The sequence below is a fragment of the Piliocolobus tephrosceles genome, chromosome 5 (assembly GCF_002776525.5).
Source record: "Piliocolobus tephrosceles isolate RC106 chromosome 5, ASM277652v3, whole genome shotgun sequence".
NCBI classification, from domain to species: domain Eukaryota; kingdom Metazoa; phylum Chordata; class Mammalia; order Primates; family Cercopithecidae; genus Piliocolobus; species Piliocolobus tephrosceles.
Genome location: NC_045438.1, coordinates 162,146,879 through 162,162,663, shown reverse-complemented (window position 1 = coordinate 162,162,663; position 15,785 = coordinate 162,146,879). Strand labels below are relative to the sequence as shown.

General features: G+C 42.0%; 1 protein-coding gene across 1 annotated transcript in view; it reads right to left on the bottom strand.

The window, feature by feature from the left end:
• The window catches only part of F13A1 (coagulation factor XIII A chain), a 170,215-nt gene that overhangs the window by 63,505 nt on the left and 90,925 nt on the right, over positions 1 to 15,785 (bottom strand). The window contains exons 7-8 of the mRNA XM_023221138.2: positions 14,837 to 15,011; positions 12,210 to 12,348 (exon numbers count right to left, since the gene is read on the bottom strand). Coding sequence (XP_023076906.1) covers positions 12,210 to 12,348; positions 14,837 to 15,011 — 314 coding nt within the window. The remainder of the gene's footprint in view (positions 1 to 12,209; positions 12,349 to 14,836; positions 15,012 to 15,785) is intronic.

The following is a 15,785-nucleotide window of genomic DNA, read 5'->3' as shown; positions in this document are numbered from 1 at the left end:
TTTATTCTTAGGCAATGAAAAGCCATTGGAATAATTTAAGAAGAGATAAATTTGCAAATATCTGTTCATGGAAGATGGATGGAGAGGCAAGACTAGAGATTCAGCTGAGTCCTCCCCTGCTGTCCCCCACCCCTGAAGAACTGCAATAGTCTACAGTGGACCAGAAAGGCATTCAGGTGGCCACCACCATGGAGAGGGAGAGAAGCCATTGGGAGGTACAACCCACAGGTTTAGGGAGATGTGAGGGGACTTGGATGAGTTGGGGAAGACTTTTGCCTGTCCAAGGAGTATGATGGTTTTCTTTACCAAGACTGTGAATAAAAAAGGAAGAGAAGAAAGTCTGTGTTGGGACTAGTGGTGATGGGTGGGTGACCAGCTCAATTCTGGACAGGATGAGCTAGAGTGCCTGTGGAAAATCCAGGAGATGAGGTCTAAGAGGCATTTTTGTCTACACTTGTGATGCTCTGGATTGCATGAAGAGGAGGAGGAGATTGCGGGAGTATTGGTGGTGGGTGGAGGAGGGTTTGGCAAAACCAGTTGACGAAAGAGGAGGGAAAGAAGAGGAGGGAAGAAAGAGGTAGGTTCTTCCTTAAGAGTGACCTAGAGGCTGGGCACAGTGGCTCACACCAGTAATCCCAGCATTTTAGGAGGCAAAGGCAGGAGAATTGCTTGAGCCCAGGAGTCTGAGACCATCCTGGGCAGCATGGTGAAACCCTGTCTCTACTAAAGATACAAAAGTGAGCTGACCTGTAGTCTCAGCTACTTGAGGTGCTGAGTGGTAGGATCAATTGAGCCCAGGAGATCAAGGCTTCTGTGAGCCATGATTGCACCACTGCACTCCATCCTGAAAGACAGAGTGAGACCCTGTCTAAAAAGAAAAAGAGTGATCTAGGTTGTAAGAGAGAAGAAAAGATAAGTCAGTGTCTAGCGTGTAATGCAATGCAGGGAAGGCCGTTTTGGTTATTTTTAAGTTAGAAGAGGCTGAGGCATGTTTATGGAGAAGAACTGGTAGAAAGAGTGGCACTAAAAGGGAGCTCAAATACCAAGGGTGCAAGAGGATGAGGCTGAGAGCACACCCTGGAAAAGTGTGGGAAGCAAGGCAGGGTCTGCCGGGAGAGAAGGGTACAGATGTGAATTAGGGTGAAGTTGTGGAGGTCTCTGAGCAGGAATATGGGGCCAGTTCCCACTGGAGAACCTCCATCTTTGCTTGGAAGCTGGAAGGAAGGTCACTGTGCATGTCAGACAATGACTCTGCTAGCCTCTCTTCAGAACAGTGAAGGTTGCCCCATCAGGCAGAGGGACCCAGGGAAAAACAGCAATAAAACATTTGCAACCCTGAATGGACCCCATCTTGCTTCCTATACAACCCAAGGTGTTTAGCGATCCTGGCTTTCACTGCTACACCATCACCCTAGATTAATAGGCTCCAGAATAGCCTTATTTAAATTCAAATCTCCTTGGCAAGGTTAGCCTGGAACAAGATAAATATGCTTTGCACTTCAGATCTCAAGTAAAGACTTTTCTTTGAGGATAATATTTCTTTTCAAATGACCAGGACCCAAGGAAAAGTTTCTTTTCTCTCACTCTGACATCTAATTAGTTACACGTGATCTCTTCTAGTTTCACTCACGGCTGAGACGTTATCTGTGTATTTAGGGTGGGAGTTTCATAACAGGGTCAGGAACTTGTAGGCAGTGGGTGAGGTGGGGAGGAAGCAAATGCTCCCAGTGGCGCTGGGCCTCCATCAGTGGATGGAAAGCTAATGGCTCAGCTCCCAGACAGGCCATGAACAGAATGAGAGGGTGCTACCTCCACAGCCATGGGGATCTCTTTCACCACGCAATCCTCTCTACTCAGGAATGACTAGGGGAACTGTGTCCTAAGTCACCCATGCCTCAAGAGTTTCCATTTGGCTGACATTACACAATTCTATTTAAGCATGCTTAGTTTTTATATTCCAAGTTCCTCCATGAAAGGGACTAATGTTCACAGACATTTCTTTTCCTGTTTTTCGTTTTGTTTCGTTTTCTTGAGACAGAGTCTCATGTTGCCTAGGTTGGTCTTGAACTCCTGGCCTCAAGCCATCCTCCTGCCCCAGTCTTTTAAAGTGCTGGAATTACAGGCGTGGGCATTTTACCCAGATATTTAGCATTTTTGCTGCAATTTGCACATGTCAAAGGATCTAAATTTCGATATACAGTAGTGTCATTTCCCTTAGTGTTGGAAAACTTCCTTTAGCATGTCCTTAATTTTTTTAAATAGACACATAATAATTGTATATACTATGGGGTACGAAGTGATGATTTTACGTATATATATAAAATATCAAATCTCATTGTGGGATAATTAAGTTAATAATATCAATTACCTCCCATATTTATTTTTGCGGTGAGAACATTTGAAATTTACTCTCTTGGCAATTTTGAAATATACAGTATAGTATAGTGAACTATAACCACCATGTTGTATATTTGATCTCAAATACTTATTCCTCCCGTACAGACTTTTCCTAATTCCATCCACTGATTCTCCAGGTTGGAAAATATCAACTGATTCCTGAAAAGCTACTTTTCATTCTAAAGCTTCTTTATCTAGATCCATAATAGTTTTTCCGTTTTCATCTTGCAATTTCATTATGCATTTGTCGAGTGCATGAATCCACTTTGGGGGCTCTGCTGGTCTCATTCTTCTCCACATCTCCAGCACTAGAACAGAGCCCAGTCATTAGGAGATGCTCACTAAGTGTTGGCTAAATAAATCATGAGGACATCTAGCAAGGAAGGTCTTAGTAAACCTTTGCTTGTTTGTTTCTCTTTAAGATTCATGGTTTTCTAGTTCTCAGAGCCTTCATTTGAAACTTGAGTTCTCACTCTACAGTCAAAATGGACTGTGTCCCTTTAAAGTAAAAATTCTAAATCTCCTTGTTGCCTCTTTCCATAGAAATTAAAAGAAAGGCCTCATTTCATTGAGACTTGTTTAATCAAGATGAGAACAACCTTTTGGGAGGATAACGATGCAGATGACAAGTGAAGAACACATCTGTGCTTTATGTTTCTTCCTATGTGTTCCGTGCAGTGACAGCTAGTAATTTTTAGAGCTCCTTTCAAGGATGCTAATAATTCAGCAGTAGTTGTGCAAAGGACTCAGAGAATCTTCACCAAAGGCGGTACTCCACTAGAACAGCAGCACCATCCCCTGCCGGGGGACCCTACATGGGACGTCATAGTTTATCTTGTGATTCAGTAGATCCAGGTGCTTTGAATTTGTGCACAGGAAATAATCACACAAATGCGAAGACAAGTGTGTTATGTAAGAATGTTCATCACGATGTAAGAAAGGGTAATTGGAAGCAGCCTAATTGTCCAATATGTGATCGAGTATTTTGAAACACAGAATAGAATGCTATTCAGCCATAAAAATGCAGATCTATATTGGCTAGGCAGGAAAGATGTCCATGGCATATTAGTGTTTCCAAATCACACGCAGAGCAGAATTTTAAATGACTCCCACTACCCTTCCTTTTGTATAATTTTCTCCCCTCAGTGTAGGTGAAATCTAGTACTCCTGTGACTATGTTACTTTATGTGTCAAGGAGGATTTTGCAGAAGTAATTAAGTTTACTAATCTGTTGACTTTGAGTTCATTAAAAGGGAGATGATCAGGTGGGTCTGGCCTCATCAGATGAGCCTGTTAAGTTTGAGTCTAGAGATCAGAAACAGAGCTAGTCAGGGATTCAATGCAGCAGACATCATCCTGCTGGCTTCAAAGAAGATAGAAGAATCTATGAGTTCTACAGCTGCAAGGAACTGAATTCTTTCAAGAACCTGAACGAGTTTGGAAGAGGACTCTGAGCATTAGATAGGACAACAGTCCCAGCCAACACTGATTGCAGTTATCTGAAAATCTGTCTTGGTTCTGGCTAACGTCATATCCAGAGGCATAGGAGCCCATGGGGTGGTGAAGAGCTGGACAGAGAACACAGCTGAGACCAACATGGGCTTCAGGGTGCTATGTGTTTGAAGAAAATAAAGTGGTTAATTTAAAAAAGGAGTCCTTTACTGCCCTTAACTTGGCTAACTGCTTAAACAGTCCACAGGGTCATCTCCTTCACAATCTGTCCAGAAAGGTTTCAGAGAAAAGGAGTTCTTAAAAGGGAAGAAAGAGATATGGGCTTGTAATTTTGTTTGTGCAGCTTTATTAGGGCTCAGGGGAGAGCACAAATAAGATCAAGAGAAAGCCCCGGAGGAGATGTCTTGGACCAGCTTCAACTGTAAACCAAGGGTTTGAATTCTTTTATAGCAAAACTGGCAGGGGGTGAAAGAAAGGCACTGTCTTGCAAATCATTTGTGTGTTTGTAGCAGATGGGTGTAGCCCTAGCTCTCTGGTTCTGCTAATACACTCTGAGTACAGACAACAATACTGTTGACAGTAATGACAGGACATCCTGGGATTATTAAGCTCTGGCCATATCAGGGGCAGTGGGGATAGGATGGGGTGGGAGTTGTTGGAAAGAAGTGGGAACAATTTAGTGGACTCTGAGGCTTGTCTAACAAGACATTTCAAAGTGGAAATGAAAGCCTGGACTGAGAAAAAAACTTGTCAGTTAGGAAATATAAGGAAGGAAGATGACAGGAGTTATTCAGAGGAAAGGTGGCATGCTGCAGGAATCTTTGATGGAGCTGGGAGCATGACACTATTTCAGAATGCAGCTGTTCATTGTTTGAGGCTGTTGGAGTGCTGAAACCAGCAAGGGGCATTTGGATGTTCACTGGCGTCATGTCAAAGGCCAGCAGTCCAGTCAGGTGGAGACCAGGCCAGTGCTCCTGTCCTCTCTGAGACTCAGCTGCATCAGTTCCCTCTGGCTGGGAGCCACCTGAAGAAACCCTGCGTAGTCAGTCATGAATGGCCTCATTTGCATAGCAATGCTATATGGGAGATAAATGGAGAGCGCCATAGTAGGCATCCCAGCTCAGTAAAGGATGTTGCTGTAGGAATCAATTGGCCGCCAAGAAAAAAGAATAAATGAATGTGTTTACTCTTGCTTGTCCTGTGAAGGCAAGGGGTTTTACAAGTCTCATTGAGAAGTCACGGTTTAAATACAGCACAAGAGACCTGGATGGAGGGGGTCGCAGATGGTGGGGTGCACTTCGAGAGATGCTGTAACTCTCACCATGAAACTATGAGGTGTATGTGTAGTAGGAGTGATAATCAGAACCATTAATAAGTGCGCAGACACAGGCATGAACCAAATGGATGTTGCAACCCATCAGAAAGGACACCAACCCTAAATGCAGTTCTACCAGGGCATCCTGGCTGGACACCAGTCCAGATGTCCTCACTCACATACACACTACAGGAGTACTGAATGAGTTTCCATCCACAAAGTCCTTTCTGAACACTTCTGGGTTCCCTCTGCTGATTTGAAAATGAAACCCTACCCCATTTTACCACTCTGGCATAGCAAGCTAGGAATTAATATCCTGACTGAACATGAAGAAAATGTTGAGTTTTGAGAGTATTTGTTTGTATAACTCTAATGTATAGAAAAGTTTCTATAATAAATTCTGTACAATTATCTCCATAATTATTGAAGAGGGTTAAAAAAATTCCACACCCATTAGGATGGCCATAATAATAGTAAGAAAAAACAGAAAAGTCATTTGCAAGAATATGAAGTTGGAACTTTTGTGTATTGCTAGTGGGAATACAGAATGGAGTAGCTGCTTTGGAAAACAGTTTGGCACTTCACCAAAAGAAATTAAACATAGAGTTACCATACAACCCAGAAATTCCACTCTAAATATATGCCCATGAGAACTAAAAAACATTTGTTCACATAAAAACTTTTACCTGAATGTTCATGACAACATTATTCATGAAAGCCAAAAATGGAAACAACCCAAATGTACAATGGATAAATGGATAAATAAAATCTGGTTTATCCACCCAATGAAATAGTATTTATCAATGAAAGGGAATGAGGTACTGATACGTGCTGCAACATGGATGAACCTTGAACACGTTAGGCTCAGTGAAGGAAGCCAGACACAAAAGGTCACATATTACATGATTCCATTTATAGGAAATGATCAGAACAGGCAAATCCGCAGAGAGAGAAAGTAGATTCGAGGCTGCCAGAGTTGGTGAAACGGGGAGTGACTGCTAATAGGTATGGCGAAGGGGACAGAAAATGTTCTGGAATCTGATGATAATGATGGTTATACAAGACCACAAATATACTAAAAATGGCCCAGTGCCGTGGCTCATGCCCGTAATCTCAGCACTTTGGGAGGCTGAGCCAGGAGAATCTCTTGAGGTCAGGAGTTCAAGACCAGCCTGGGCAACATAGTGAGATCTTGTCTCTACAAAAAAAATTTTTTAATTGGCCAGGTGTGGTGGGTGTGCCTGTAGTCCCAGCTGCTAGGGAAGCTGAGACGGGATGATTGCTTGAGCCTGGGAGGTCAAGGCTTCAGGGAGTCATGATCTTGCCATTGCAATCCAGCTTGGGTGACAGACACCCTGTCTCAAAATAATAATAATAATAATACATAAATAAAAATATACTAAAAATTATGGAATTGTGTACTTTAAAGGAGAGAATTTTGTAGTATGTGAAATATATATACACATATATATATACACACACATTTATTTATTTATTTATTTATTTATTTATTTATTTATTTATTTATTTATTTTGAGACACAGTCTCGCTCTGTTGCCCAGGCTGGAGTGCAGTGGCACGATCTCGGCTCACTGAAAGCTCCACCTCCTGGATTCATGCCATTTTCCTGCCTCAGCCTCCCGAGTAGCTGGGACTACAGGTGCCCACCACCACACCTGGCTAATTTTTTGTGTGTTTTTAGTAGAGAAGGGATTTTACTGTGTTGGCCAGGATGGTCTCGATCTCCTGACCTTGTGATCCACCTGCCTCAGCCTCCTAAATTGCTGGGATTATAGGCGTGAGCCACTGTGCCAGGCTGTGAAGTATAGTTTAATAAGGATGTTAATTATTTTTATTTATTTATTTATTTTGAGACCTAGTCTCACTCTGTCACCCAGGCTAGAGGAATACAATGGCATGATCTTGGTTCATTACAACCTCTGTCTCCCAGGTTCAAGCAATTCTCCTGCCTCAGCCTCCCGAGTAGCTGGGACTACAGGCATGCACCACCACGCCCAGCTAATTTTTTTGTAATTTTAGTAGAGACAGGGTATCATCACCATGTTGGTCAGGCTGATCTCAAACTCCTGATCTCAAGTGATCCTCCTGCATCAGCCTCCCAAAGTGCTTGGATTATAGATGTGAGCCACCACGCCTGGTCAATAAGGATGTTATTTTAAAAAGAGTGGGCTCTGCGTTCAGCCCCCTTAGGTTTGTAATTCAGGTTCTGCCACTTATTGGCTGGGGCCTTGGTTAAGTTACTGTGTCAATAACAGTAATTACCTTAACATGCTGTTAAGAGGTAGAAGTAAATTGATACATGTCAGCACTTAAATCAGGGCATTGCAAAAAAAAAAAAAAAAAAGTATTTTGTAAACATGAGCTACTTTTATTCTTTGAAGTTTTATTCTTTGAAGGTGGCAAATAATGTTTTTTCCAACACTATTGTGTGCCTTCAGTGTATATTCTCAGTGCTCTAAAGATAAGGCTCATGGTCTAACTCCAAGTGATTTTCCTAAAACCAATTTGGCCAGAAATACAGTTAACAAGAAAATGTTTGAAAATAAACATCTTTGATAACTGTCCAGAACTGGCAACCGCGATGCATCACGGGATAATTTTACAAACCCTTAAGCATCTTTAAGCAGTTTGGTTTACATTCTGAATTTTTCTTCTATACTATTTTATTTGGAATTCATGTTTAGATCATTCTGCTTTGCAGACAGTGATTAAAATTGAATATAATTTTATAATATAAAAGTCTAACTAGATGAGTCATACAGAGCATCTAAAATAATGGCTAGAATAGTCTCAATTTCAAAAATGCACCCACAATGTGTAAAACACCATATGAGTACTGAGGGCATGAGAATTAGGATTACACACTGATTAGGGCAGTGTCCCAGGTGTGAAAACTGATTAATTTCTGCTCTAAAATATGCTTTGAAAAAGCTTTGTTTATAGATTAAGACCACCCATTGCAGCATGGAGTTTTTATGCATTAAAATTTTTTTCCAACCAATTCTGTTTACTCAGTGCTTGCTCTATGCCCTGCACACTGTTACAGACTGACAAAACAACAAAAATAAAATAGATCAGACACTGCTCCCCCCGTGGGTGGGTGCATTCTGGTGGGGAAAAGCTGAGAGGAGGACACCAACCCTCACCCAGAATCATCCTATCAGACCACACTCACTCCAGCAAAATAACACAGGGAGGCGTCTTCATTTAGAAAGAGTGCAAAGAGTGAAGCCTTTCATTGAAAAATCTTTCTTAATCCTAGTAAGTGCCACCATCTCTGTCTTTTTAAATTGTTTCCATTTTGACTGTGACCTTTGTATAATGAGGTGATCAAGTTGAGCTCTTCCAAGGTGAGGCCAAACCGTTGCTGTCCCCTGCCCCTCTGAGTAGCCCTGACTCCCTCCTAACTGAGCCCTCATATTCCTATTTGATGTTTGCACTGCAGCTAAACATGGAGCAAGCGTCTTCATTAAACTGTCCACAGTGATTCATAGTTGCCTTCCCCCCAGAGGTTACATATAATTCAGAACTCATCAGCACACTGGGGACAGGCGGCCAAAATTGCTCCTTCTGGGATCTGCTACCTTGCATTTGCCCACTTGGGGTTTCATGTACTACCCTGGGATCTAATTACTCTGCCCACTGTGCCCTTCTGAGGTTCCTGAGTCCCCAGCCTTCTCCTGAACAGCTAAGGAGCCCAGATCATGGCTTCTGTTGGTGTCAATAGTGGGGCCACTCTTTGCAAAACTGTAGCCCCGCTGAGGTGAGGCTCCCTCTTGGAGGGAGACCTCCTTCATGCAGGGGACCTAAGGTGGCAAACCAGGAAGCAGTCTGTCCTTGATGGTCTGCAGTAATAAGGCGAGAAAGGTCACAGCAAGAGACAGAGCCAAACTTGTCACTCCTGGCTCTGGAGTGTGGCGAGCAGAATACACCCTCTTGTACTCTTCCTCTGAGCCTCCCTACTGGCTGATTTCTGGATTTGGCAGGCTGAGATTTGGCTGAGTCATGGAGAAGAGGACATCCTGAGTCACTGAGACCTAACTGGACAAATTGATTCATCACAAAGTGTGGACCACTGGGACCTGAGTGTTGAAGAAGAAATAGATGGTGGAGGATGAGAGATAATTCTCAGGTCTCCTTTACTTGGAGAGGAGAGGGGCCCCAGCCACATACCAGAGCGGGGAAGATAGGTTGAGGTGGGTGTGTCTGACCAGAGCCTGTGAAGGGAGGTAAGTATGAGGCCAATGGCTCCTGAGATCCTTGCTAGGAAATCCATCAGGCCACGTGTTGCCAGCCTGACCTCACAGAGGTCAGCTGATGCCTAACAAATCATTCCTACCCCCACCTCAGCCCCTGTTTAGCCTCCATGCTCACCCTCACCCTTCCTCACCAGCCCTAATGCTCAGGCAGCCCCTGCTTCTTACTAACTGAATCAGCATCAGGCCCACCTCTATGGTAAACACTCTACCTGGATGATCTGATTTAATCATTATAGCCACCCCATCAGGAAATGGTAACTACTAAGATTACTTTCATTCTACTGATGAAGAAAATGAAGCTCAGAGAGGTGAAATCATTTTCTCAAAGCCACACAGCAAGTAGCTGCCCAAGCCAGAGCTTGACAGAGGGGTGTGACTGTGGTGATCATGCCCTGGCTGATATGTCTGGGGACAGCCGTCACCAGCCTCCTCAATCCAGGAGGGTCTTAGCCATACTCTCATTTTCCTGGACCACCTATAACTTCTAAGGTGCATGGGTGTTTGCACTGGTGAGGCCAAGGTCCATTTCTTCTTTAAAAGTACCCCAATGTAACAGAAATAGTGAAGTCATCTTAGGACACTGGGCATCCCTCTTTTTCTGACCGCTTTGATGTACTTGGGTTGATGGAAACCTATTGCCTCCAAGAAATTCCAGCTGTGTGACTAATAATGAAGGCAATAATAGCCGCTAACGTTCATTAGGCACCTGTTATGCTCAGCTCTGTGCTGAGTGAAGCAGGGAATATTGTTCTCTCCGCTTTAGAGGAGAAAAGAGGCACAGAGAGGTTGTGCCTTGCCCAAGGTCACACAGCTTGGGCAGTAACAGAGCCAAGCCTTGGCCTTAGATCCCACTGAGCCCTTTGATCCCTGTGCTTCGTGGTCTGGGAATGTCCTGAGTTGTGCTGGCCTCAGCCCCGCAGTAAGTCAGAGCATCTGATCAGGCATCTTGCGTTGAAAACCTACTACAAGACAGGCAAAGGAAGGGGAGTCTCGGGCAGTGGTCTGCAGTGGAAGGTGGGTGGGGAGTCCCAGGCCAGGAAGTACAGTCCCAGGGTGATGGGATATTTGAGTAAGGCAACAAAGGAACAAACGGTGTCAGGGAAAGGGGAAGTAATTTGGAGCAGGGACCTGATCGAAGAGGACAGGGTACCAAGAGCAAGATCTAGCTTCACAATTTTGTATTAATTCTGTTTAGGGCCTGTGGGGTTATTTGTTGGAGTGCCCCATAGGGATTTATTTGATGATGGGAGGTATCTGTCAAGGAGCTGGGAAGGATAACTTTGAACTGCACTTAACTACAAAGGCTGTGTATGTGTGTTTGTGTGTGTGTAAGGAAGAGATATGGAGAATGCCAAATAACTATCTTTTTGTCATTTTTAACAATTGCAATGAGTTTTTGGGTGACTATTTTGGTCTGTTTTGTCATTCCGTATACATGCAGGGCTGAGATATTATAATTCTGTAGGCTTAAAGCATTCTTTATATTTCTGTTCAATTTACAGAGACAAAGTTTTGTCTTACATGTGCCCTCCAGCTTACTATGGCTTAGCTCATTCCCTTCCAATGAATTGTACTATTTTTAATTCATGGTAGCACTTTGCTACTCATTCAGCAATTTCATTTCAACATTCTCCAATGAATGTGTGCCTCTGCTGGTGAGTTAATACTGCTCCTACAACTGGGATCTATTCCTATAACATGAGGAAGTTCAGGCACCTCTTTTAGTTTTGCTTAAAATGAACTTATAACTTCCTACCATCCCCATTTGTATGCTTTTACAACAGTGTTTTAGCTTTATTATTTGTTCATGAGACTCATTTTTGGCTTAGAAGTTCTACCTAGCTCAATGCCTGACCACAGAGGAACTTATGCTCCAATTTCCTCCCACACAGACCTTGATAAAAATTATTTGTATTTAAACTCTTAGGATTTTTTTCCTTTCTTCTTAGTGTATTGATTTGGACTTAGGGGGTCTCAAGGAAAAATGGAATTTCCCTGGGATCTTAAGCTCCCTCTAGCCAGTTTATGGTAAAGCTGTTCAGGGCAGTGAGAGAGCCCCACAGCTGGTTTTGGGGAACAATTTCAGCTTTACTCCCATTTCTATATCTCAATGAAAGGTGACAATATAATCAAGGAGAATCTCATCTTTACATTCAAAAGGAAATCCTATGCTGCTGAAGTTATTTAAAAGGTTTTGGCTAACGGTCAGAAGCACTTGGGTTTATTCCCAGCTCACCAGATGTATGACCGTGAGCAAACCTTTTGGGGCCTCAGTTTCCTCATTTGTAAATGGGGATATTAATAACTTCTACCTGATAAAACTAAGAAGAATTGGAATTGATCATGCATGCACAAAGACTGATGCATAGTAAGTGCTTAATAAATGTTAGCTCTATTACTTCTGGGGCACTGACGCGGAGAACGCTTGGCTCCAATACTTCTGCTATTAATTGTGAGATTAATATATCAAGGTAGAGAGGAACTAGTATAGGCATATACAGCAGCTAAAACTATGACCTTTTTTTTTGGTGGTTGCTGTTATAAGGAATGATTGATTTTTATCACTAGGAACCCAAACTGTCTCTTCAGTAACATTTCTAATTCATTTGCTAAGACATTCTTTGACAACCAGACTTTTCTGCCTATGCTATTGAATAGTCCTCAAAGCAGAACAGAAAGAAACATCAGACTGAGTCTATCATGTGGTAAATGTGTAACATTACTATAATGTGACACCAACCAAAGCCATTGTCAATCAAACTCACCACACTGAATCCTTGGTGAGTTTGGAATTTACGTTCCCATCTTCTTCCAGGAAGATGTCCATTTGCAAATTGGCATCATTATCATGGGCAGAGAAATAATTGGTAACAATTCTTGCTGGTATTCCAAGGCATCGTAAAACTACAGGAAAGGACAGACCACAGCTAAACACATCACCAGAATTTAATAAACACACAGTGAAAAAAAGTGTTCTTGTAGGGGACTTCCTTCTTGACCAACATGAAAAGCCCTTTGGACATGTTATCCTCAAATGTTGCATGCTGGAGAAGGGTGGTCATTCAACCCCATGGGGGCGGTAGAGAGGAATTTTGCTGTTGGATCCTTCAGAATTGCAGCTGGTGTCAAATGAAGCCAAGTAGAGTAGAATTCCAACAGGGTTCTAATTGTTTCGCTTCTAAGCTATGATCATCAACGTAGTATTATTTTAGTCCCATGAATGGGACAATGTTCCTGAAAATACAATTTCAAAAACCCACTAATAGGAAGTTAGGAATTTACAGAGCAGGTCCTTGGTGGAATTTGCTCTCTTGGCCAGAATTTACTTTTGTGACACGCATTGGAGGGTGACACCACAGATTCATTTTAATTGTTAGATAATAAATTACCCGGATACCTTTCTTGCCATATGTACCTATTGATTAAACTTAATCCAAATGCCCTCCCTGGCTCCCAGGATGCCAGACATCAGGGCTTATTGAAAATAATTCAGCTGACAATTTTAAGATTAATGACTTGGCTTGCTTTTTTATTTTCTCCTTCAGAATAGTTTAGCATTTTTAACCAAAGACTACCCACTTCCTTCAACAGAACAACCTTGGAAGTCCAAAATGGCAGTCTGGTAGAGATTCAAGGGTTCCCCTCCTTAAAGGACTTGATCTTAATGCCCCAAACAACATTGGCAGCTGCCACAGGCCTCCTGTTCCCATCTTCCTGTCTTGATTTGCAGCCCTATTCACCCAGGGTCTTACCAATAAAACGATTGCAACTCTCCCTCTGTTTCTGGCTGAACACCAATTCACATTATCCCAGACACAACTTGGTCAAGAGTCTGCCTTACTCAATAATTTCAAGAAAGCGAGGCTTGACTTTAGGGCAACAGTTCCTCCTTCCCCCAGTTTCTATCTTCAGGTTTACTCTCATTGTGACTTCCCCACAGTGTGTTTCTGCCTTTTCTTAATTTACCACACAAAGCCTGCTTTTTATGCCAAAGACATGAATGGATGTAAGGTGTTCACTATTTTATCTGGTTGTGAGCCTGAAGGAATTACACTGGCATAGTGAAATTGTAGGCATGCGAAGGGCTTGGGTCCTTTCTGTCTTCTTAAAATCATTTCACAAGAGTGGTTGCCTCTGTTGGGCATCTTTTACCTTGTCTTGACTTGGGAGCCTCAAGGGAGGGGATGACCTCCAACCTTTAACCTACCATGAAGTTCAGGCTTTTATCTGGAACTTCAGAGACCAGTGCTTCTAGGGGACTATATTTTTGATTTTTATTGCTCCAAAGAAATACATATTCCTTCTTCCCTGGGTTATATTTAAATGGCTAAGAAAATAATCTTATCCTGTTTGATACTATGGGAAAACAAAACAAAACTCACGACTATTTTTTTGACTTCGATCACCAAGTGTTAGACTGTTGAGACTTTGAGCTAAAACAAACAGGTTTTGTAATCATTTTTTAAAACGACCTCCCTCCAGCCTCCAGCCCCTCCCTTTGTTTTTGATTTAAAAAATGTTAACTGGGTAAAACATTCTTTATTAATGAGCAGGCAGAAAGGACACCCCAACTTGAGCTTAATGTTTCTCCAAGGCTGTAGAAATGGCTTGTGAATGAAAATCGTTACCAATGATGAAGACACACTGAAATAAATGTATTTTTAAAAATATTCACTGAATTAATTGTAATACTGTCTGGGTCTAGAGAGGCAAATGCCACTTTGAAAAATGATGCATGACGCTAAAGAGAATAATTCTGTTCTCATATACTTTCCTCTACAGATTGGATGTTGGGTGGATTAAAAACCAGCAGGGAAACTGGAGAGGGAAAGAGTGTTCATTATGTTCTGATCTCTAATTTGCTCAGGGGCATCGAGATGTGTAAAGATGTATATGAGACCACCTGCTATAATGCCTTCCATAACTGGGATAAAAATTAAGTAGCTATATTTATAAAATTCTCAATAATAAATAAATGCATATTTATACATATTTATACAACTTCTCAATGACAAATAAGCACTATATGTCTTTCCTTATTTATTATTTTAGTTTTAATTGTTTTAGTTTTGTAAAAATGTGGTGGCTGAAAAGAAAATGGCTTTTTCTCAACATTCTTACTGTAACTCTCTATTTCTTCGGGTATTAAGTGATGGATTACACAGGAAATAGTCTATCATTCTTTCTATAAAGATTCTGCAGTCAAAGAGAAACTATGAGCATATTTGGCCCACTACAATTTAATTATGCATTGACTACATCCCAGAATGCTCACCCATAAATTCCATAGTGCCAACAGGGGCTGCGATGTCACTTTGTTGGGTTATTGATAAAAAGTCTTAAAGTGAAGTTTCCTTTACATTAAAAAGAAATTACTCAATTGGATACTTACATGTGTTAAAGACACCAGCAAAAACCCAGCATTGGCCATACCGGACTGGATTCTCAGAGCTCTGGTATTCCAATAGAATGTCAACGCTTCCAGTCCAGGCCGATGGGGGGACACCATAGGCATAGATATTGTCCCAGGATCCAACGAGGACACCTTCGTCATCTTTGGCATTCACCTAAATGAGTCCATGAGAAGTGAGAAGGAAGAAAGTTCATTTAGGTTTGTCTACTCCAGGCTATGCATGGCGCAAGCTATGGCTACCATTGCCTTCTATATGTTGTGCCCAGTGAAAAGGGTACACTTCTGTTCAATTTACCATTACATTGTCAGAAAAAAAGATGCAAAAACTAAATGTGCAAGAGGAGACCAAATAACCAAGACTGCCTGTTAAATAGCATATTATTATAGCAAGGCAAAGTTGAATGGCAGATAGGAGGAGTGTGACAGCTACCTGATTGGAAGAAGACATACACAGGACACTTGGTTTGGGCTAGAATAGTGCTCAAGAACGATGTGGGGAAGAGAGGAAGAAGACCTACAAAAGATAAAAGCTCAAGTAGGGATCTTGACCACTTGGAAAGAGAATTCAAAACTCACAAATGAGAAATTAGTGGTTTAATGGATTTTGACTTTCATTTTGAGTGGTAGATTCTAATAAATTGAAAAAGTTAACAGATGTTGTCATGGAATCATTAAGAGTTAAGAAAGTAGATTAATAGATTCCCATGGGATGCTTACAGAGGATTTTTGTTTTTGTTTCTCCTTTCTCTTTCTCTTTCTTTCTTTCCTTCTTTCCTTCCTTCCTTCCTTCCTCCCTCCCTCCCTCCCTCCCTCCCTCCCTTCCTTCCTTCCTTCCTTCCTTCCCTCCCTTCCTCCCTCCCTCCCTTCCTTCCTTCCTTTTTTTCCTTCCTTCCTTCCTTCCTTCCTTCCTTCCTTCCTTCCTTCCTTC